The sequence below is a fragment of the Cupressus sempervirens genome, chromosome 1 (genome assembly GCF_028749045.1).
Source record: "Cupressus sempervirens isolate cs-2001-9-10 chromosome 1, ASM2874904v1, whole genome shotgun sequence".
Taxonomy (NCBI): domain Eukaryota; kingdom Viridiplantae; phylum Streptophyta; class Pinopsida; order Cupressales; family Cupressaceae; genus Cupressus; species Cupressus sempervirens.
This window is the reverse complement of record NC_143118.1, coordinates 543276786-543301392: the sequence shown is the minus strand read 5'-3', so window position 1 is coordinate 543301392 and position 24607 is coordinate 543276786. Positions and strand designations below refer to the sequence as shown.

The window sequence follows — 24607 nt, the reverse complement described above, 5'->3', positions numbered from 1 at the left end:
ATTAATTAGGGTAGCCAAAAACCTATGACAAAGGTAAGAAGGTTGTGAAAGGAATTGAATTGCGCATAATCTATTTCTAACAGGAAATTATATTGTTATCACACATGGCCTGAACACCACTTCTCATTCATTATTCATATTTCAAGATGAGTTTTTTCTGCCACACCTGCAATCTCAAAGAAGTGAAACTGTGACTTCTTTTATTTCATTTATTCAGAACATCAACCACTTCTAAAAGGATTAAAAGGAAATAGGATTATGCTATCAGAAATGCAGAAATCAAAATAAATTTAAATTGCATTTCAAGAACACTCAGATGTATACAGAAAGGGTGCAGGAACTGAATTAATAATGATAAAATTTTAAACATGTGCTTTAATAATTCCAATGGCAGATAATGTCAATTTGATGGGATATATAAGGAGATGAAATACCAGTCATGAAGAACTCTGTGTTAAATCCATAACTTTCAATCATGCTGGTCTGAGTACAGATCATACTGATCTGATCTTGCATTAAATAGGTCTGAAGTTATTGTATTATCCTCTTAGGATATTGGCGCCTATAATGGAATACTAGTTTGAAGACTTACTAATCACCCTTGTTTAGTTTAGAATCTAAACTAATATTTGCATGAAAAGTCGCCAACTTCAAGAAGATGATTCAAAGGAGACTTTCAAAGGGACATGTCCTTTGTAAGGACATGACCCTTGATCTATATATTTAATAAGGGTGTGGTTGAAGTCTAAGGACACACAAGAAACAATAAAGTCTGCTCCTTAGTCAATACTGCCCGAATACAACTTGCAGAAGTGAAAAACATTTCCAGATTTATATTTCTAAACTCATTCAAGACTGAACATTGAAGTTTATCTAGAGCAAGTATTAGAAGGTATAATCTAAGTTTGATTCAAATCAGAATTTTGCAGAAGCTTTACACTCTGCACTTTGAAAAGATGGTCAAAACCTCAAAAAAAGCATAATTATCATGAAAAAATTCCTCTGCACTTGTAAAAGATAGGTTTAAAACTCCAAAAAATTACTAATCATTTTCAGGCATCTGTACCAAATCTGGAAAGAAAAGCGAAGACACTAATGGACTGTTTCTATTCTTCAAACACAATGTCTGCAAACTGAATAGAAAGAGACAAAAGATACAAATTGAAGATGGTGGTACTCTTCAGTAGGAAACAAACCTCGAGCTCACTTGCTAAATTTGTGTGTTTGCTAATCAAAGCCTCCATAACATCCTTTGCAGCATCAAATGCTGTAACTGCTGAAGCTTCCCAGCGAAGCCCAGCATTATGCCTTATTGCAGCTTGAGCATTATTCACATTTACAGAATTTGTCTGTGAAGATTCAGACCCCACAGGAACATTCCCATCAATTGTTGGTTCTTTATCCGATTCTTGTGCTTGTGTATTTGTAATATCACGAGGCAAAGTCAAAAAACCCCCCTGAGGAACTTGACTATTTGCGACATCTAATGGCAGGTTACTTGCATTTGGGTTTGAATTCATAGAAGCTGGACTAGCAACATAAGCAGTTATTTGTTGAACTCGCTGCTGAGAAACTGCAGCTCCTCTTACCAATTGTGATTTGTTGGCAACATCGCGATGTTCTAACAAATATGTCCGCAACCAGAAATAGAGTGCCTATAAATATAACAGTGCATGAACAGTTCAAAAGACTAGCAGAAATATATCAAATTAGCTACTTAAATAAACATAACACTAATAAACGACACATAGAGAACCACTCTCTTCTGCAATTTTATATCATGAGTAAATGATTGCTATGGCAAACGGGAATAACTGAAATTAAAAAATGAACATTAAGAATTGATGCTTTTCTATTTCTACTCACCACTCTTTATATGAGAATGCTATGCAATGAGTATGCTTAAAACAATTATGAACTAAATAATTGCAGCCACATATGTCCTATAGATTATGAAACCCGCACAAAGCCCTTTACAAAGTGTAAACACTTCAAACTCAAATTTACATACAGACCTGAGGATACAGTGTAGCTAGTTTCAGAAGAACAAGCTTGCAATGAGCTGCCTCGGGTCTCTCCAAAGAAAGAAGTAACTGGGGAATCCATGAAAGCCAGACCCAGTGAGGTATATGATCCAAGTACTCATCAAATGCCTTTCCCACGGGCTCATTTGATGTGTCAAAGCTCAGTAAATATAAAACACGCGCCAAGTGACTTCTAGCACTCGATACACCATGCTTAATACCCTGAAGAAAGCAATTTACTGCATATCCCAGCCAGATCTCTTCATTTGTCTCCTGGTAGACCTACAATCAGAGTCAAAACATCACTTCACTTGAGGTACTTCTGCAGAAAACCTCATACACTGTGTCACATTAAAAAGGGATCATGGTTTGAAGGGGGAAAATGGCATACCTTATCACAATAATTGCCCCAGCTTATCCATCCTTTTGATAAATTCTTGAAGAGGCTGAGAGCATTAGAATAGGCAAGATTAGCACTTTCCCCTTCACCCAGTTTCTGCAAAAATTCCCCCTTAAGCCGGAAGATCTCTGCCTTGTGATGAACAGGAAAATATTCCAGATTGGTATGGTTAATCAAGTTGATACCATTCACCAATTCACCTCTCATTTCCAAATAGGCTTTTGCTCGCTCTCTTATCTTCACAAATGCTTCCTGCAAATGCATTTGAAAGCCCATGATCTTGGGGAGTTTAATTGTTTATGGCTTTGAAACAAAAAAATTGATAAAAATACTCTGCAAAACTTTCGACATGATAAACAAATAATATATCTGACACTTGGAACTCACTTGAACTTCCATGGTTGCATAGCCATGCATTTTGTTGAGCACAGCTACACAGACATCAAAAAGTCCTTGCTTGCGGGCAACACGAGCAAGCTTGTTGACACTCCATGCCTTATCCCGATATCCAAGTTGATGAAGCTGAAGGTTGGAATTTGAAAAATCTTTGAATGCATTAATTACAGTGTTGTACATGTGATTCCTCCACTGCTGCAAGTCATACCAGACAGAAAGATTATCCCACTCATTAGGTATCCTTAGTCTCCAACTTTCAAGAGGAGCAGCTGCAACCAGTTGCTTGTTGCTATTACTGATTTCTACAAGAACTCTCACAGATTCTTGAAGCTCTACCAATTGCTGGAATTGTTGCAACAAAGGCACATGAGATTGTAGAGAAATTTCAGGCAGTTGCCACCACTGATATAATGCTAGATCAACTCCTTGAACAACCCTACTATCTGCTTCACTCACTCCAGTGATACTACCATCATGAAGAGAAAAATATGCCTGTACTATCCGAAATTTTGCTGTATCTTCAACCTGTTCTTTTGGAAACACATTTTCCTTCAGAAAACCCCACTCAGGAATCTTCCAGAGACAGTCAATTAGTATTTCATAGTTCTCCACAGTTTTACCATAATCTGCCAGAACTTCCCATTGATTCAGTTGGCGTGCACAAGATATCCATTGTTCCTCCCAAAGACACATTTCAGCCTTAGGAATATTGTTGTTGTATGTACCTTGAGTTGCTTTACTCATAGCCAGGTAGAAAAGATCTTGAGCACGCTGCCAGTATCCATGTTGGACCAGGGATAGGCCTGCTCGTGTTTCAGCAGTAATTGACCTTCTTTTCCATAAACCATAACATACATCTTCCTCATTCAGCATGCAATATAATTCAGCCAGAGCTTCTGAGCACCGTGTTTCATGAGGAAAGAGCATGACATGACTTTCCAACAGAGAAACAGCTATGTGCCAAGCGTTGTATGTTTTACCAAGAAACTTGATAAGCTCACTTGGTATTTTAGGCTGAGGCTGACTCAATGACACGCCTTCTAGCAGTGCTTGTACTACATTTGGCCTCTTGTCTTGTTGTTTTCTGTTATAATCCTTTGACAGTAGGGTAATCATTGGTTTAGCCAGTTGAACTTGTTCTTCTTTTTGCAGGGTAGCCCATACAATTGGAAATACTAACACCCACAAATGATATGCAACATTTGCATCTGTGTGAGCAAGTTCTCTTAAAGGAATCACAAGATCAGCAACCTGAAACGATATATGAATATCTTATTAGAGACCATGTCACAAAAAAGTTAAACCCACAATCAGGGGACACAATCAAACAAATTCGTAGACATGTATTTTCTAAAACATCTGTACACAGACAATTTCATTATCAAAAAGACTAGAAACAAACCTGAAGCTTGCTCATCTCATTCAAAAATTTAGAATGCATGGTCACAAGACCATTAAAAGTAAGAGGAGTCCCATCTGGCTCTTCTGGAGCATCACCTAATTGTTGTTGTGCCCCAACACGTTCTACTAGAACACTACTTGAAGCTATTAAGGGACGCACCTGTGCTGAATTTGGAGCAAGTGTAATTGGTTCATGCTCCACTAAGATTGCTAGAAGAAGATCTAAACCTTGTTTTAGCCAGAAGGAAGCACTCAAAGCTTCCCATTCCTGTGTTTGTATTATATATTGTAATCTTGTGAACAATGTCTTCCCAAGAGAATCATGATAAAGCGCAAAGAACTTTTGTCGCATCTCAGGATCTTTTGCTCTTAAACCCAACATATACTGCCTTTCCACCTTCTGAAATACTTCCTGCCGTAAAGGCAGTGGGCACCTGAAAACAGAACCACGTGTATTTTGCAAAAAAACTTAATATGTTCTCCTATTTATGAAAGACATACAATGTAAGGAAAAAATACATCAATCGCTTACTTGGTCGAGTCTGAACAGAGTTGATAAAGAAAATTGAGGTATTTCCCATCCCACTCTTCCAAAAATGCTGGGGAGAAATTTTGTCTATCTACTTGTGAAAGATTTTGAAGGTACATGATTATGTCCTTGCTATGTACAGCATTAGGAGCTCCAGAGGTAGATGACTTGAAGTCATTTTCAATCCAATCTTTTATTATATCAAGTATTACAAGGAGTACACTAGAATCTGTGCCTTTCTCAGATAGTATAGTTTGCAATATCTGCATAGTCAAGCGCTTGCATTCAGGTACAAGCATTACTCTTCCACTGATGAGTTTAAGTATTGACTTAAAATTCAATGTAACATCACCAAGGTCATTCATCAAATGTTCAGTTGTAGCTACAGATTCCGCATCCATGCTTTGACCCTGTACTTACACGAAAAGTTGCAATTTTTGAAGGAAAAAACAGAGAAAAAAAACACTTTCATTTCAAAATAGAATGGTAACTATTGTGCCCACATGACATTGCACACAGATATGGTGCAAAAGAGTTTATTTTCAGAAGAGATAGTAGCCAAAGGGAGGTAAGCGAAAATGTATCAAGAACACAAATGATAATTACTTATATAGGAAAATCCAAAATAGATGATGTTGCATCACTTAGGTCACTTTGCAAGAGCCATAAGACACATGACATAAAAGAAAATGTAATCAATAACACTATTAATCTCAATAAATAATGGTGTATCACTTTGGCCAGCTCATAAAACTGAAAGCATTATAGAAAGAGTAAGTATACTTGTTTTGCAATGGTGCCAGTAATTGCTCTCATCTCCCTTGTGAAGTGTTGAAGAACACGAACTAAAGGCATCATAAAAGGGTCTATAAGACTTTTCGGCCCCTCAGCGAGTGTCTTTATAACAGAAAGTGCAATACTTGTCATTGAATTAGCTGAGCTTGTCTCAAGTGATGTTTGAAGCACAGTAACTGCTAACAGATGCTTCTCTATCAATTCTTCAACCTTTGATTGCAATGTTTTAATATCCTGTGTTGTATTCATGGCATCTATGGGAAATGCATCAAAGACCATTTTTAACAGTGTGCAAAATGGCTTCCCTATATCCAATAGCTTGCTGTTAAAACAAGGCTCAAGTAACTGCAAAACAATAGTAAAAGATAACCATGAGTAAATAGCATTCAAAATTGAAATTTAAAGTGTAGAAAGTATGTAGTCGTAAAACATTTGATTTCTTTGCACATACTTGAGTTATCTGCTGCACATTGTTTCGAATGAATAGATGTGGCTGCTTTTCTAGCACCTTATTCATGACATCAAGGCCCTGTGCTAAATCTATTGCAGAATCTTTACTTTGCCCCGAAAGCTGTAAGCTGCTGAGTAAGTTTTCCAAATAATTGTACTTTATATTAGCGGTAGGCCAAACCTCTAAAGCCTGAGATAGGAGCTCCAAAGCTTGTTTAGAAATTGCAGACATTTCTTTGTCCTTAGGTATTTTTACCAATGCAACCTGCGTGGTATTACACAAATTAGCATGTAGATGTCACAGATCAGTGTTGGTCTAGAATACACACACATATATACAGCACTCAATTTTTTCTGAAAGAAATGTGGCATGAAAATATTCAAATTTAACATAATACTCTACTCTGACTGTGTCACACAGATTTCTGAGAATAATACTCTACACAAGCATTACCATAGTGTTTAAGTCTCTGGAAATCACATTTAATTCAACTGTACAATACTATAACGTACTAACCACTACTACTACAGAAATGTATGATAAAATAAGAAAGCATAGCCTTGTGCTTTTGGGGCTACAGTGTCATTTATTAATAAAATCATTAAAGAAAACAGGAAGACAATCATCTATAACACATTGGTTTGAAATCAATCAAATATAATAAATCGCATATCACGTAAATCATAAATGCAGTATTAACGGATCTTCTGATGAACATTTGTTAAAAAGTGACTGAAAAAATGTTTGAGAACTGTGGCAGTGACAGTGTCCCCAACATGGTAAGGCAGCCAAGAACTTTGCTGAGATAGATCCATAAGCTACTACCATTTGCTAATTTGAAAATTTTCAGCAGATGGAAAACTGGCAAGTCAGTGCATTATATTGGTTTCCGTTGTTATAAATTGACAAAACACCATTATTATGTTCTTAACGCAGAAAAGGGCAGGACTCGAGATTTAATTCAAATAGATTGATGACAACGAAGCCTAAACTATTCTGCAGTTACCTTTGTTTTAAAATATAAAGAAATCATCTTAAACACGGATACTACTAATATTTGTTGTTTGTAACTTTGTATTCCACTGCCCTGAAAGCCAATGTAATCAAAAAATGTGAGAGATCCTTACCTTTATAAGAAAATTAATTATCATTTCTTTAATTGCAGCATTTGGCTTGTAGTTTTCATCAGGTTGACCAGCTGTGCCAGGTGTAGCAATATTCTGTATGGAAGTCCCACTTGGAGACATCACACCTAATGAGGGTAGAACACTTTCAGTTCTAACCCATTTAGTCATGTCATCTGAAAATCCTGAAGCATCTGATGGGTGCTTCCAATTTGTTACTGCTAAAGACAAGTCACCATCTGCAGCTGAAGCTGAAGTTGATATATCCAACGGTTGTACACTTCCTTCTGTATCAGAAACCATCTTTGCTTCAGCTTGGCATTGTTTCTCCCACCTGAGAACAAGCCCAACAATCTCTATAGCAAGACACCTATTTTCTGGGGAAGTGTTCTGGGAAAGTCCAAGATGACTCAACGAATTTACCATTTGTGGCACAAACTGAGCTCGACAGCTGTAAAATAGATCTGAATGTTGTACAATGAGCTGGAAAATATGAATCAAGTTAGCCACTGAATGCCCCTCTTCGACTAGGATTTTCTTTGTGTGACAAATCCATATAGGTATCTTAGAGTCCCCTGCTGGCAACTTTCGTGGAAGTACTGGCATGAGAATATCGAGAGCTTGCTTCGCTAGCACCTTATTTTCTGGCTGGCAAGTTCTTAAGAGTGCAATGAATACCTGCCACACTTGGAAATTTAGTTACAACAATCATTCTATTTCAATGCCAAATTATCACACTTCAGTCCTGTTCATTTTTTGCTTTTCAACATGAACATGATTCAGCAGTGAAAATGAAGTGACCTTACATCCACACAAGAGAAGATTCTAGTAAGTATATCTTCCACTCTTCATCCTCTCAAATCTGCAACTTGTTTCAACTTTCAACCCTTTGACTTAAACTTTCTATGCTCTATCAAGTTCATGTCAAAACCTTAAGCCTTTCAACCCATCAGAATTATGACCTTTTGCATGCCTGATACATTTTTTCATGTTAAATCTTCCCCCACATGGATGACGACAATTTAAATTCTGACATAACTACCATTCCAACCCCATAATGTACAATACTATATATGGCTAAAGAAAATACAAGTATTGCACATTTCAACAGCCCGTGGTCAACACAATCTTGACAATACAAGTAATAAGACTAAAGAATATGCATCAAAGAATATTATTAGAGAGGTATTAGTGACGATCACTTCAATCCTGGTTTTAATGAACCCATTCCCAGTCTAGTATGAAACAAAGAATATTATGAGACAGGTATATTTGACAGGTGTTTTTATGGCCCAATTCTCAGTCTTGTGTCTTGCATTGCCAAAGAGGGTTTTAGCCACCAAATTCATATGAAAATATAAGCAACTCCATTGCTTTTGATTTCACACAGTAAGTATTTTCTAGCTCACGACACTAACTTATAGTATAGATACTCAAGTTTCACATCTGCATTAATTGGAATTCATGCAATATCCACAAGCAATTGAATGTCCCGCTATTGAAAATAAAAACACCAGACAAGGGAAGCTAGCAAAGTCACGTATGTAGTAGAAATGAAAAGGATTCAATAGCAAGTCTATTAAAGAGTACTACATCAGTTGTGCTATATTGCAGTAAACTTTGGCACGTAGAAGATGACAAGTGATGAGAATAATTATACAAAGCTTAGTCTTTTCGGATAAAAGGTAAAATTCAGAACCTTTGAATTTCTAGCTGAACTTCATGTAGATATGTTGGCTATAATGGCTCTTAAAATTTTCAGAAGGGGATGAACTACAAGATTCCCTTTTATATTGTCAAAAATATGCATGTGGCATGTATCTCACACCACAGTAATTCCATGAGTTTCAGATTTTGTGTTGAAAGTGGTCACATCAACCAGCTTGTGGTTCCATTTAGAGTCCCCGACCCTCTTTCAATGTTTGCTATGAAAACAGAATCAAATAAACTGCCATTGCAAAATGCAACTGGGATATACTTGCAATTTCTGTGCAGCAATGCATAAATGTAAAGCTATTGTGACAGCACTATTTAGACTAACAAAACATGGTTCACATACTACAAGAATTGCATTCAAAGGCATGCTCTACCTGACGTATAATTTTCTCAGGGACCTGATAAGCTTGAAGGAAATGACAAACATTGACAAATGCCCACTGTCTGCTGGCACTATCTTCTCTCTTGAGATGATTCCACGCAAACATGAAAATTTCTTTGCCATGGTGAAAAAGATCATTTGGGAGATGCTTTAGCAATAAAGTTGAAAGCTGCAAAATCTCTATCCTCAAAGGTTCATCGTACTCTGCGCTTACCTAAAAATATGGATGAACAATGCAAGATACCATCAACAAAGACAAAAAATAGAAACACAAATTATACATATAATATAGTTTAAACAAGCAACACTATGAAAGCTTCTGTCTTACAGGCCAATCGCAGAAATAGTAAGAAAATAAACTGCCAGTATTAGTGTTACGACATCAAAACAGAGTATCACTAAAAATAAGTGATTTAAAAACCATACTTCTTCAGGTGGATCAAGAAGATTTTCAACAATTGTCTTTATAATGTTAGAGTCAACCACATTGCAACTCTGACCATTTTGAAAAGCATGGGCGAGCATTGGCAGAATCAACATTTGCATAGCAACCACTAAATGAGCCTGTGTTAGTTCCTTCAACTGAAACAAATGTAGAAAATGCACCAGAAGTGCCTTCTTCATTTGTGGAGTGTATCCCTCTACAACCTGCTTCAACAAGTGGTTTTTAATATTCTTGGCAGGAGACGATAAATACAACTTACTTCCATCAAATATTTATCATCAATTAAACAAGCTCAAACAGGAATAATGAGCAAACCTCAATCATGTAAAATTCTTTTAAGAATGTGTAGTTAATGCGAGTTCTGACCAAGAAAATTGATAACATATCAAATAGAACCCCTACTTCAGTTTTATCATGTCTTAGATAATTCAGAAAACACTTGACAAGCCTCTTGCTCTCTTTGACCTGTCATATTTTACAATATATATTAGAAAAAATGTTTTATTGATATAATATTCCAAATGTCAGCATAGAGATCAAAATATTACCTTACTAACAAAAACGATCTCTTCAAGTGCCAACTGCTTGAAAATCATACACTAAAAATTAATTTTAAGAAAAAGATAGAATAGAAGAAACAAATCATACTTGGTCCAAGCCGAGACCTTGCTCATTACGTATGCGAGCTTCTCTCAAAGCCGACTTCCACACAATAACCAGAGCATCAAAAACAGTACGATTATTATAGAGCCAATCAGGCATCAACTTAACCAAAACCGATACCAATGATAGTCCATGGAAATAAGCATCTGTCATATTGCCCACGCTAGCACCTCCAGTGGATTGCACACCACCAGAATTCTCATTTACGGAGGACACTAAAGCATCACTGCTATTTGCTGCACATGCTAATCCACCTGAAGCAGCAGTGTCATCCTGCTTGTCTATAACCTGAGGAAATGCATTGGCAATTATCTTTTTCGGTGACTTTGCAAGCTCCTTTCTTAAGGGTTGTCCTGTTTCTGACCTGATGATATTCATGAATCTAATTTGCAACAAAGAGAAACAACACATTTTTTCAGCTCTGGTTGCATCATCTTAAAAAAGGCACCAAATTACTTACTAGAAATTTTATAAAAACCAACCTTCTAAAATACTTTGGCTGATTCAATCGAGCAAGAAAGTAATCTACAGCATCTGTTGCATAGCGATTTAAAAACTTAGTCAGTGGAAGACGGTAAGGACTATTTAGTTCACTGTACACTTGACCTCGGGGAAGAGCTGTTTCCAACTCCATGATGATTTGCACTAGTTCATCCAAGAAATTAGATGGCATGCATGGCAAAAGATGAAAAAGCTCTACGATTGCTGCAAAACAGGATAAAAAACATGATTTAACTCTAGATGATTCAGATGAATGGGTAAAGCCTCCAGGATCTGGTATGTTGTGCAAATCAACAGATTTTGACAAAGTAAAATTATGGGAAAAATCATATACCTGCAGCAATTTTTGGTTCCTCGCCAGCTTTCCAAGCTTTCTGACTTTGTGCAAGTTTTTCAGGTTCTTGCCACTTCTTGAGGTGGTCTAAAAGCTTACAACCCAAATTCACATTGAACCAATTTGATAGAAGTTCAAGTAATTGAGCTAAACCTTGCAAAAGGGGCATCGTAAGGCTTTTAGTATGAGACAAATTTACCAATATTGGCCTAAAGCTGTTTTTAAAGAGATCTTTGCGCATTTTTTGTTGCTGCATAACCTACACATAAAAAGAAATCACTTCAAATTCTGTACTCCACTAAACTCTTGGATTGTTAAACTTCCAAAAAGTCCACAGTTCCTATAAAACATTGTAAACTTTTTAGTCACACATTGCCACCCTCTAAAAAAGCATGTACATAATTATTCAAATATATATAACCTGACAAGGTCCCTCCTTTGCTACCCTCTAAAAAAGCATGTACATAATTATTCAAATATATATAACCTGACAAAGCCCCTCCTTTGCTACAGAAACAATTTCAGGAGTCCGACAAGTGAGTGACTTGAAGAACATTGAAATTATCTTGGAATGTAAATCTGCATGATTTGGAGTTTTAATATCAGCCCATGCCATGGCAGTACATAGAAGCTCAATACATGCTGTTCGAAGCTTCGTCATTGTCACCACCAACTTTGGGTTCATAAATTTCCCAATTAAGACAGTCTCATCTGCCTCAGCTATTTGCAATGCTTCTTGCAAGATGTTTACAAGCTCTTCCGTCATCTTTAGAAGTGGAGGCCGTAAGGAAAGACAAAAGTTCAATGCCATTACAGTTCCTACCTGCTTCAATGAAATATTCATGGCCTATAAGATGCAGTATATTTAAAATGTATTAAAGAACAAGAATCAATTCAAGACAGTTTTAAGATATTTTAATATAGACATATTTTCATTAAAGCCCTTTTTAGAAATAAATGTATATCAGCTTCCACAAGATCATCTCAAGTTCTTGACAAGAAAATATCTCTGATGCAAAACAAGTTTTTAAACATTTCAGTACAGTATATAACCGATTTACCTGTTGCTCAATGTGTTTACTACGAAGAGGATGCATAATAAGAGGTTGCAGTAGTGGTTGATATAGGGGTTCAAGTAACTCTGAAACCTCACTACCTGTTCTTCTGGCAAGCAACGCTAGGCATGACTGCACACTCTTTCTCACAATAAGTGTTGTATTTGGATTGAATAGTTCAGCTGCAAGAAAATCTACAACCCCCTGGAAACTCTGCCTGCCGGGCTGCTCGCTGTTAGCCTCATTAACATTATTCACAACCCTTAGAACTTGGGTAAGTACTTGACTTGTCTCTTCTTGTTCCTTATGTGCATGCTGAGGAAGCCTCTTCAACACATATATTAGACAATTAACTACACGGACTTGAAAAAGGCACAAAGTCTCAACAGTAGCTTTACCAATCAAAGCTCCAATACCAGTTACCCCACCCATCTGAGCTTGCCACGTACTTCCATAGCAACAATGTAAAAGTCGAGGAAGTAACTGCTCAAACACAGGAATCTGAACACCTGGAGGTGGTGAGTAGACGGGGTTCATAGATGGGCTTGAGGCCATCATTGCAGTACTGGGGGTACCCACACGGCTTGGAGTGAGTACTCCAGTATGTTTCATGTGAGCAAGAACTAGAAGTGTTTCAGCAAAAATATTGAGCCCATTCAAAGCAGCTTTTGCATGTGCTCTATTTTCATCTTCTAGAACATCAACTAATGCATCTAAGAATATCAAAGGATCTAACTCTTTCAAACTAGCATGGGAAAAACTCCTTGACTGAGGACTAGATCTGCTAGTTGTTGTTGCATCCACAAGTTGACCAGTTGCTACTGATGGACCAGGTGGCAATGATTCCACATGAAATATCATAGCAAAATGACGGCATATATTGGGAAAAAAATCATCCTTTGGATCTTGAAGTTCAGGCACTGAAGTAGCTGCAATAACAGTTGTCAAAAGAACCTTGAATACAGATCTCTCTGCCATCAGTTGTGTCTTTGTTTTCACCCCTAAGTCACCCTGCAAACCAAAGCAATTTATTATGTTAATTTTATTGCTCAAACTTGGATGCTGTATAGTGCCTTTGATAATCAGTAAGGATTCATTCCAACTAAACAATCTATAATCTACCAAAACATATTGTCTTTCATTATAGAAATCCATTTACTGGATATACTGCTAATTGTGTTTTCTGAAACTTAATTATTAAAATAAAAGATATTCCAAAAACACAACTGAAAATTTCAAATAAATACATAGAAAAAAGCTGCCAATGTCCATGCCTGATTGATATTGATTCAGTAAGAAAGGATCAAACTAGCATTCATGGTACAAAAGCTAATGTAATCTAGCTATATTTCCCTTATTGCAGACATAAAAGGGTGGAATTTTATTTATAATGATCAACATAACATTCTAGAAAGGAAATTATTGAATCACGTAAGCTTGAGCCTTAATTGTAAATAAAAAGATGTTATCAAACTGCATCAAAAAGAATAGTAGGCATTGAATAACCTTCATATTTGATGTCTCGGTCATGCACCTTGAGCGATCAATCGGTGAAATCAACATCGCACTCAAATGTCCTGGAGTTACCCCTTCCCCAGCTATATTTCCCTTGAGATTTAAAACAGATGCCAAGCAGACCTGGAGAAACTTCAGAGCATGCTTCCTGTAAAAAGCATCTACACTTGATTTGTTTTGCATAACAGCTGCTATGGCTAGGTAAATGCATCTATCCAAAGGCACCAGAAATGATGGGGACGGCTCAAATGTCAAAATAAGTCTTAAACCATGTTCAGGGTTTTCTTTGCACTCAAGAGCTAAAGGCTCTTTCAAAAACCTTCTGTTTCTACCACCCAGTTTACCAAGAAGTTGCAAGGCTTTCGCTCCCCATGGATAAGGCTTTGGTCGGAGATGAGACCACAGAGTCAAGATTACTTCTGACATTACATTTGCCATACTAAACTCCAAAAACTCTGGATTAAGGCTATCAATCCAAAACTCAAGTGTCCTTAATCCTAAGCCTATAAGTTCATCGCTTCCTTTCAATGCCAGGACTAATGGCTTCATAAGACGTGGAAGATGTGGAAGTAATGAACTTAAGTGAGCAGGCAATGTTAGACAAAGCTCAAGAACAAGGTCTATCATATCAACTCCAGTTGGACCTTCCACCATAGCCAACAACATGTTAAGGCAAGGTTGCAGAGTGGGGATAAACTCTCTAAACAACATTTCAAATTTCCCTCCTGAAAGAGCACTAAACATTGAATGAAGCAGTTGCATGTATCCATGAGATTTGTCTATCTCATTAGCATTCTTCATGCATACTTCCATGATAGTTGATACATGTGGCTGTAATACACACTCACAATCTGTTGGAGATTTGGCAACAGCAGCAAACAAAAATCGGAACAACTCTAGCACAAGCTTTGCTGCAGTTGTATCTGACTGCTTTAGAACATGAAGTTTGGTACTAACTAGAAAATTCACAAGAACATCTGCAAAATACCGTATAACCTTGGGCGTCTGAAGAAGGATATTAAATATAAGCAACAACTGAGTGCTGTTAAGCATGCACTCAAAAAGATGTTGCATGCACATTGCAAACATGTCCATTAGATTTCTAGGTTCCATTGATGTAAAAACTTCGGAGAAGTACTGTAGCATTTCTCTCTCTTCATCCTTTCCCTTAAATACTGAGAGGCAAAACACCCCACTTTTTAGTACTCCTGAGGCAAGCCGTACCTGTTCATACAAGAATGTAAATATCTTAGGATGAAATTTCTTTTCGCTTAATATTAAACAATTTTCTTGAAGATATGATATATGACATGTATTTACAGACCTCATCTTCTCGCATGCCTTCCATCCCAATAGGATTCCCAGCAGTTGGTGACTGAGATACATGCATCTGTGATGAGTTCACATGAGTAATTTTCGAAACTAATGTCTTCATTCCTACCAAGAAGACACAATTATGGTGTTAGCATACCCAACATGCATATAAAGTAGCAGTTTCCTGTGCATCTACACACAATAAGCAATACTAATTACTACGAAGAGAAGCATAAACAAATGAATGCATCTTGTAGACAATTTAGACAACTTCAATGTCATGCAAAACATCAAGCCTTTCTAAACTAACTGAAAAATAAAGAGAAAAAAATAGGACCCTTGAAAACTTATCCAAAAGGGATAACTAGGGCATTACCGATAACCAAAATCTTGATTAATTGCTTGCAATCGCTTATCTCCTTTGAATGCTCTAAAGATGTCTGCCGATTTAATGCTCCCTGCAATAAAAAAAAATCAATTTATCAAGCCAATGGGCTAGAAGAAAAAACTTTTCAAAACGAAACACCAGCAAAAAGTACCAACATGTCAATTCCCTCCGAAGTTAAAGTCCACTGGAAGCTATACACAGTTACGGAGACCATTAAATTCACTCAAATCTATTCATTGTTGAGAAGACCATTAGGTTAATTCACTCTGTAACCAGGCAGCTATATCAGCTGAGCTTGTAGACACTTGATTTAAGATTGTTAATATTGAAAGTGAATTGAAAAGTTTTTCAAATATCATGCCCCACCTATAGGGAAACAGATTAAAGCATGATCACAGATTATTCACCCCAACCAGGTGATTTATAGTTAGCACTCATCTCGAATGCAATTAATCCAATAATAAAGTGGCACTAGTTTTTTGAGTCAAACTTGTTCCATGAGTAGTGATTCACAAGAACCCACCTCTCATGACAACGAATGGAAAACTTGGCACTTATTACATCTAGTTGATGAATTTTCTAATACATATGGATATGTTTAATTACCATTAAAGCTGCTCAGACAAGTATATTGGATGTGGTTGACAAGCATGTTAAGTGTGTATCTTCTAAAAACCTTAATTAAATCTTTTCAGAGTCACACATTGGCGTTAGTCCATGGAGATTGAGACCTTCGTTGTGTTGGAATTGTTAAAGCCTTCATGCATTGAGTAATTTTATGGATTTCAGCTGTTGATTATAGTTACAGTTACATGTGTATTGTGGGTTGCAGAACTCTTCTATGATACAAACTTGGATTTTCACTTCTATGGAGTCTCAAATAGTGAGAAATGCCATTTTCCATTATTTTATTGCATAAACACTTAGTTACCCAGTTCTCCCCTTGACCATTCTAACTAGACAAATTTTGAACCGACTATTGGTCTTGGTCTTGGTTCCACTTGGGTTCAAACCTAACTAGGTTGGTTCCTCCAAGTCAAACCTAGGTCAAACCATGATTGAACCAAGGCAGACCAAAGTAGACCAAGTGTGAACAAGGTACAGTTCCATTGGGGTCATTCTATAATTTATTGCAGAAAACAATTATTGCAGAATCTTAATAAAGATTTTTAACAGTACAAATCAAAATTTGTTGAAGTTCAAATATTCATTACATCAAATTAAGCTAGTCCTCAAGATTTCTTCCAGTGGAATATTTATATCCAATTGCTGATAATGACCCATGTCTGAATAATTGGTAGCTTTGTATGGTCATAAATCATATTTGAAACATTAAATAACATCTTCAATAGGTGAAGGGAGTTGCAAGCTACTTGTTAATTTTTCAAGTAGGATGTTAATTGCAAATAGACAAGCTCTTTGTACAGTGAAGAAGCCGTAAGCGTTGGACAAATTGGAAAGCAAGAATGTTATTAGTGCAGTTGATCCCAATAACATTGACAATGTTTGTGAACCAACTAAAGAAGAAGATGATGAAGATTTAGATAATCCATTAGATGATTAAAACTTAGCATAAAGTTCTAATTGATGAAAGTCTAAACCATAGTTTGTAGAATCGAACTCGAAGAGTACTCGACAAGTCCAAAATTTTCAACTCGGAAAAAACTCAGCATATCTCAACAAAAACTTGGTCAAAACTCGGCAACTCAGAAAGTACTAAAATTTAAAATCTCTTAAAGAAACATATTTTTTTTGTAGAATACAATTATAAAATGTATTAAATTAGTAATTGACATTTCAATAGAGAAATTGTATAGTTTTATAGCACTAAAATGATGTGAAAAATGCATGTAATCCAATGTTTTCCCTGCATCAACATTTTTACATGCATTTTTTAACATCTATAAATACACGAGTTAAACTTGAGACTAATCGCCCAGCAAAAAAACTTGAGAGTACTCGGAAACTCGAAGAGTACACGAATAGTTTGCAAACTATGGTCTAAAGTTAAACAATGATATACTTGAACTCGATATTATTTTAATATTTTGGTGTTGATAATAGATATGATGCTAAGATTACAAGTTTATAGTGTTTTTGTTGTTTTTATGATACTATGTAGGGTTCTAATCTTAATTCATTTTTCTAGGCTGCATACTTACATGTGTATAATTTTCACCTGTTTTGGTACTAATGAACCCAAACAAACTCACACCCCATTTCAAGATTTTACTATACCAACGAACCAGTTCTTCAAACCCGAACTCAAACCAATAATTTAGTAGTGATAAACAAAATGGGTAGGTTTGGTGCCCACCTAACTTTTGTCGTTAATGGACAATGTCTATTATTATACTTCCGTAATAACAAAAATATCAACTATAGATTAATTGTTCATATTAAGTGTTTGTTAACTTCAGATAGTTATAAGCTTTAATTGGTAACAGTTGTATTCTACTTAACAATTGTTGGGTCCTTTATATAGATTCTGTATTGATCTAGTGGAATCAACTCTACTCCCTAGCTGACCATCTCTATTCTTAAATATGAATGAATAAAAAATGATTTTACTCCTCTACTTCATATGCATTGTCATCTCTATTATTGATTCATGAATTTATTTTATCAAATAGAGCTGGAAACATTTGACATCTTTCTGTCAAAATAGATTGGCTTAGGTTAGAGGGATTCATGCACTTAGATCCAAATAAAAGAAAGAAAAGTCCATCAGATGGCAAAGATAATAAGATCAAGCGATCTCTAAGGATCGTTGAGCAAATGGAATAAAGGAGAGGATTACGAGAGGCACTTCAGGAAAATACTATCAAACGATTCCTAAGCCAAATCCCTTCTCAAGAACATAGTCATGTTGAAAAGTCAAGACAACCCTATCTAGAAAATGGAATTTTACAAGTAATGGATTGAAGGATTAAGTTAGGCACTATACGACTTGTGAAAGACTCTAGATAGAAAATGAGTAAGGTGATAAAGCGATTCGGCTAAAATCTTTTCCTACCATCTTGCAAGCTGTGTGATTGATTTGTATAAAAAAATGGCCAAGACTCCATAAATATATGAGAGAGTTTAAAGAAGGCCTTCGAAGGAGAATACTAGAAAAAACTTACAATACAAAACAAAGTAAGCACAGAAAAGCATAAGCTTATATAGTTGTAGACTTGAAAATCACTCTTAAAATTGGTAATAGAACCAACTTATGATAAAAAAAGTAGTGCTCAATCAAAGGTTGACCTCCATCATTAAAAAAAAAGATTTAGGCAGTACTATCCCCATCCTATTTTTAAGCCTACAACCAGACAATGGAGGCAAAAGTGGAGCTAAAATGTCCTCACGCAGTGAAAGAAGAGTAGAGAAGATGGAAGTTTGGATGACAACAGTGACCATGAATCAAGATCGATACAAGAACTCCAAAGGGGCATACTCAAAATGATTAAAGGAAAAGGTAGAAGCTAATAAAATATAGTGTACTGAATACAAAATTGGGGAGTACATAAAAGGGTTGTACCGCCCTCTTACTAACCTTAAGCCTACAACCACTCATCAAAGAGAATATTTTTGAACTTGCATTAATTAGTTTGTTGACTTAATGTGTTTGACATGAACTCTTGGTCCTTCCAATGTATGACTTCAAGAGGTAGGGAAGACTACAAATTATTTCTCCACATTCATCAAAGATTATTTCTCCATTCTCCACATGCATCAGAGATTATTTCTCCACATACATCAAAGGGAATCACATCAAGCACTATCGTGCCCTTATATTCATGAGTAATTCCATAACAGACTTTACATTGCTTGTTAACAAATTCGTACCCTTAGACAAGTATGTTATTCACTTTTCAAACCAAGTTCATTGCCAACCAGATAAAGACTCTTCATCGTCTTGTTCTTCTCTACAAGTGTTTCTTTCTTCTTCTTGCAATTCCTCTAGAGCTCCCAATTTACTATCAAAACAAGCATATTTTAATGAAGGGCTACTTTGCCCAGCACTAAAACGTAGTGCAACAATAGTTAATAACATAGGAAATGTAAGAAGAAAAACCAACCCATGAAAGTATAGCTTCAAAAATCACAATGCTAAAGGCAAGAGCCTACAACACAAAGGTAACTTGTGAGCCTCTCATGTGGGAGGTCTTGGGTTTGAATTCACTTAACACATTAAAATAATTAATTACAAGAAATAACAATAATTAATCTAGGCTTCGACCGTTTACCGATAATTTTTTTTAATAAAATCACAATGCTACTGCCAGATGGGCTTAAATCATTAACATGAAAATCAACACTTTAGGAAAGCTCTACAATATAGAGCCACAATCTGCAATGATAAAGTTGTTTTTGTAACCTCCATTCACCTCTTTATTGACACTAGTAACCAATTTGGAATGTTCAGATAGTGCAATCCCCTCTATTCTAGAGATTCAACCATTCTTGCTAGGAAATTATTTATCTGAAACAATAGGTAGCGCAAATTCCAAATGCCAATTTTTTTTATTGGCGATCTAATTAGTTGTTATGACATATCAATAGAAAGCTTTCAAAGAGATCTATAACACCAAACTTGTTAGAAGATCATTTTGTCAAATTTTCAAGCTTTTACAAGGTCTTAAAAAATTAGTTTAAAAATACTTTAGATGATTGCTTCACTAATCGTTTTATTTTTTGGCTTTGCTACATGGGATCAATTTTCATGTCCCTAATGCCCATTTAAGTCCACTTTCTAAAAATAGGAGGTGATCGATTTTTACCTATTCCAAACTTTTGACTGTCCTATACCCCTTAGATGTCATCATACGCTCCAAAAACAACTAGTGAAACTTGCAAAACAAAGGGAAAAATATGAACTTGTCTAAGTGATGCAAGATTGCCCTTACACCACTAGATAATCCTGCATCACATGCATTCCAATCTATCTACCTCCTCTTTAACACTAGATCCTTGCAACATCTCGTAGCTTTCTTAAACAAATTTTCCTTCAACTTTTCCAATTCTTGCCCTTCAACAATTCTCAATCACTCTCCTGTCTGTTTACCGTATGGATTAATTAAGCAACGCACACAGGAAATAGACACGAGCACCGAACAGCAATAGCAGAACTATTATTATTATTCGCATATACCAACAGTACATCATGCTTTTTTTCATATGATAATGATAAGATGAATACAATGCTTCCCGAAGGGGTTATAAATACTTTCCGACGAACCTTCCCGAAGGTATCCGTCAGCCAGATACATCATGTCCGCTACAAACTATTCACCGTCGGCTACATAACAAGAACTTTCCCGAAGGGACCCGTTGGCCGATACACAATTTCCTTTCCGAAGGGACCCGTCGGCCGATACACAATTTCTACCGACGACATCATTCCCCCCAAAAAAGAAAAGTCGTCTCCTGACGACTACAAAACAAAACTCAAACAACTAATACAACAATATTGATCTGCCATATTACTTTCACATTCATCCCGTTGCATCTATAGCCTTTGCTAACACAATACTGATTCTTCAAGCTGACCTTAATAACCACCTGTGCTGCTTTCTCTGCTTCCAACTCCTCGGTACCCTGAGCCAAGTGTCGCTGCACTGCCTCCAACTGGATGATCAGCTCCTCCCAAGCTCTCTACGCATCCACCAAGATAGCCTTACAGCCAACACCTGCTCCCACTGCCTCTAGTACACAGAAAGTCCATGCCTGCAGCAACTTCAATTCTTCTCAACTGGTCAGACTGCCACGACTGATATCCGCAACGACTGGGGGTCCAGGGGGCAACGCCCCGGGCAGGGTCGAGGGGCAGCGCCCCTGTGGGGTCCTGGGGCAGCGGCCCGGGTGCGCTCCCTGTTGCAGTACAGGGCGGGGTCGAGGGGCAGCGCCCCTCGCCGCCAAGACCAAATTAGCACTTCAAAACCCACACAAAAATGCAGGGAACACACCATTTCTGTCATTATCTGCCGATTCTGCACTCTTTCTGGCAACCACGGATGCGTCCCCTTCCCTTTGGCATCATCTGTCACTCATTCTGAACAACTTGATTCTGTCGTCGTTTTTTTTAGAAAACCTCCTGTCATCCTTCTGTGATGAAATCCGTATGGCTTCCAACTTGACACAATCTAGATTCCAATCTGCTTAAAAAAACCGTTCTGCAATATCCCACCGTCTTGAAAAATTCGTACAATGAAAATAAACAAATTTTGGCTCTAGAAACCGTACGTTAATCTTCTGAGGCTATCGAATTCCGTACGTTACCTTGCTGAGGCTGTCAAAATCCGTATGGTGGTTTAAGTGTAACTTTTAAAACCGTACAATGCAAGAAAAATCCGTGCCACGGCAAAACCATACACCAACTTGATGATGGAACCCGTACATTGTCTTTAAAATCCGTACGTTGTCTTTAAAAACCGTACAGCAAGCATGAAATCCGTACGTTGCTCGATCACAAAAATCCGTATGCTGTCTCCACAATCCGTACGGCAACCGTGAAAATAATCGTACAAGAACTGGCTTTAAAATCCGTACGGTAACCCTGCTGCTTAAAAAACCGTACGGTATCTGCAACTTAAAAACCGTGCATTGCTTTCTTATAAAAATCCATACGGTGAACCAATAAATTTCGTACACTGCATCATCATTTTAAAATCCGTACATTGAGCTGGAAAATCCATACACTTCCTCCAAAACCGTACGGTGAATAAGTTAAATCCGTACGATGCTGTCTCCTGCAAATATGGAACCGTACGGTACCGTATGGTACTTTCCAAAATCCGTACAGCACTTCCCCGAAACCGTACGGTGCTTTCCAAAAACCGTATGGTGCTTTCTTCTTTTTTTTTTTTTTTTGAAAATCTCACTTCTGAAACAATTATCTACAATATTTACATATATACAGTACTTACAGTCTTCTCTCAGTTATTCGTCCACGGGGGTGCATTACTTCTTTCATTGCAGACATTCAACTTCGACCTCTTCACTACATCGAATACTTCCTTTCGGTCTAGCATCCACTGTTTTATTGCTCCGTTATTGCTTACTTCCCGCATCTGGTATGGCCCGACCCATTTAATTTTGAACTTGCCTGGTTTGATCTCATTCTGATCGTCGTACAACACCCACTGTCCGAGTGGAAACCTGCTATGCCTGTTCTGTGTCATCTCCATATCGCCCAGTTTGTTCCCGAAGCCCCGTACCATGGACTCCGTCAACTGCCCCTTCTGTCCGTCAATAACACTTTCACTCTGTACTGCTACAACTTTTATTGAGCCCTTCCTCTTTGTTGCCTGTGTAGACGGTATCGTGTGTCTTCTTGGCTGCCGGTACCTTTTTGCTATATTTGTGGTTCGATGTAATACTTTCTTCCGGCGCAGTCGTACAATAGAATCTTTCCTTCTCTTGGGTTCGTATTGTATGTTCTGTTCTTCAGCTTCAGTCATACCCGCGTTTCTTTCTTCGGCTTCTCTGTGTGCCTTCGGACATTCATTTCCTTTTTTCTTACCTTCGTCAATCCTTAGCATATTACAACTTGGAAAGAGCTCGTAATCCTCTATTTGCCAATGGTAAAGACCATTTACTGAATCCAGATCGTCATCTCCTTCCAATCGTAGGACTCCCTCCTGATCGGGTTCCATACTCTGCCTCCTCTCATCATTTTCTCCTTCGGAATCCGACGATAGAGCTTCTTCTCCAACCATCTGAGTGTGTAGATCAATGACATACTTCCGGCCTTTGCTTTCAAGTGATAAAGTATTTTTCTTCCAATCATGTTTTACCTTGGCTTGTATCAACCACCCTCGGCCCAAAATGGCATCATATCCTCTCCGCTTCAGTGGGATCACGACAAAGTCCAACAGGAACGGTTGTGTTCCAATCGTCACTGGTTGTGTTGTCAGGACTCCCAATGGCTTGATTCCATGTTGATCGGCCGTTAACAGCTGGAATGTAGGCGGCCATAATGTCGGTTGTCCCAACTTTTTCCAAGTGTCTTCAGGAAACACATTGACACCGGACCCTCCGTCCACAATTGTTTCCGTCAATACAGTCCCGAGAATTCCCATTTCGACGACTGCTGGATGGCGTCCGGATGAGAGGGCTAACAACATTGGATCTTCTGCACTTGCGCCACTTTCCTTCTCCTTTTTGTGCACTGTACTTGCTCCACTTTCTTGCTTCCTTCCATGTTCTCCTGGTAGTTGAGCAGCGGGAACAATGTTTGTGAATGCCGATCGGAGCTGAGGCATAGTGAGCAACAGATCACTTATCCTGACAGGTATCTCGGCTTGCAAAATTTGCCGGACAATGTTCTTTTCTGCGCAGTTCCGTACGGAAGTACTCGGCGTGTCCTTCAGGTGTGTCGTTTCTGCCTGTGTTGCTTTCTGGATCTCTGCCCTTGCTTCCTCCATTCTCTTCTTTTCTTCCGCTGGGTCAGGGTATAGCTTCGCCTGTTTCTGAGTGATTGCCAGAACTTCTTCTTCGTCTGTCCTTACGGTAATCAAGTTTACTCCGGACTTCGGACACTTAGTATCATCATGATCTCCAGGTCCACACCATCGGCACAGCAACTTTGGTGGGTTCGTCATTGTGCACTCTCGGGCGAAGTGACCCCACAGATTGCATGCGCGACATTGAACAATTGGCCGACCATTCGCATCGTACTGAATTCGACTTCTTCCCCCATTGTTGTTGTTGCCACCATTGTTGTTATTGCTGTTGTTGTTGTTTGGACCGCGCCGATTATTTCTATATCCGCCTGATGTGGCACCTTCCCCACTGGTGTTCCCGTTCCCTCCTGACGGGGATGCCTAATGTGACAGGAACACTTGCTGCGGTGTCCTTGTTTTTAAATTGAAAGGGCACTCCTTTACCGAGTGTCCCAGGATCTGACAGATTTCACAAAATTGATCTTTCGGGCAGGATCCCTTCGTATGGCCTTCTTTCTTACATTCTGTGCACCATAGGTCACTGCCCTTAGTTTCCTTGTTCATGTTTTTGAATTCTTTCATCATCTGCATCATGTCCTTCTGGAGAGCACGGACTTTCTTGCTGCTTCCCTCGTCATCGTCGCTGCTATCTTCTCCTGAAGGCTCATCGTCATCTAAATCCGACGAGCTGGTCTTCTTCTTCTTCTTCTTCTTTGTCTTCTGGTCACTTTCGAGGTTCATTGCT

General features: G+C 37.8%; 2 protein-coding genes across 4 annotated transcripts in view; one reads left to right on the top strand and one right to left on the bottom strand.

The window, feature by feature from the left end:
• Positions 1-24607, top strand: part of LOC149578608 (uncharacterized) — a 177928-nt gene that overhangs the window by 19990 nt on the left and 133331 nt on the right. The window lies entirely within an intron of this gene.
• Positions 1-24607, bottom strand: part of LOC149578609 (uncharacterized) — a 167641-nt gene that overhangs the window by 19449 nt on the left and 123585 nt on the right. The window contains exons 10-29 of one of the 2 annotated variants that reach the window (XM_089830157.1): positions 15422-15503; positions 15056-15168; positions 13723-14955; positions 12223-13227; positions 11649-11984; positions 11162-11420; positions 10809-11031; positions 10312-10708; positions 9979-10128; positions 9645-9866; positions 9211-9432; positions 7124-7798; positions 5997-6260; positions 5534-5890; positions 4754-5160; positions 4223-4655; positions 2812-4071; positions 2416-2676; positions 2016-2306; positions 1197-1655 (exon numbers count right to left, since the gene is read on the bottom strand). In XM_089830157.1, the coding sequence (XP_089686283.1) occupies positions 1197-1655; positions 2016-2306; positions 2416-2676; positions 2812-4071; positions 4223-4655; positions 4754-5160; positions 5534-5890; positions 5997-6260; positions 7124-7798; positions 9211-9432; positions 9645-9866; positions 9979-10128; positions 10312-10708; positions 10809-11031; positions 11162-11420; positions 11649-11984; positions 12223-13227; positions 13723-14955; positions 15056-15168; positions 15422-15503 (8649 nt within the window). The remainder of the gene's footprint in view (positions 1-1196; positions 1656-2015; positions 2307-2415; positions 2677-2811; positions 4072-4222; positions 4656-4753; positions 5161-5533; positions 5891-5996; positions 6261-7123; positions 7799-9210; positions 9433-9644; positions 9867-9978; positions 10129-10311; positions 10709-10808; positions 11032-11161; positions 11421-11648; positions 11985-12222; positions 13228-13722; positions 14956-15055; positions 15169-15421; positions 15504-24607) is intronic. The other variant, XM_089830162.1, reaches the window with a different exon arrangement.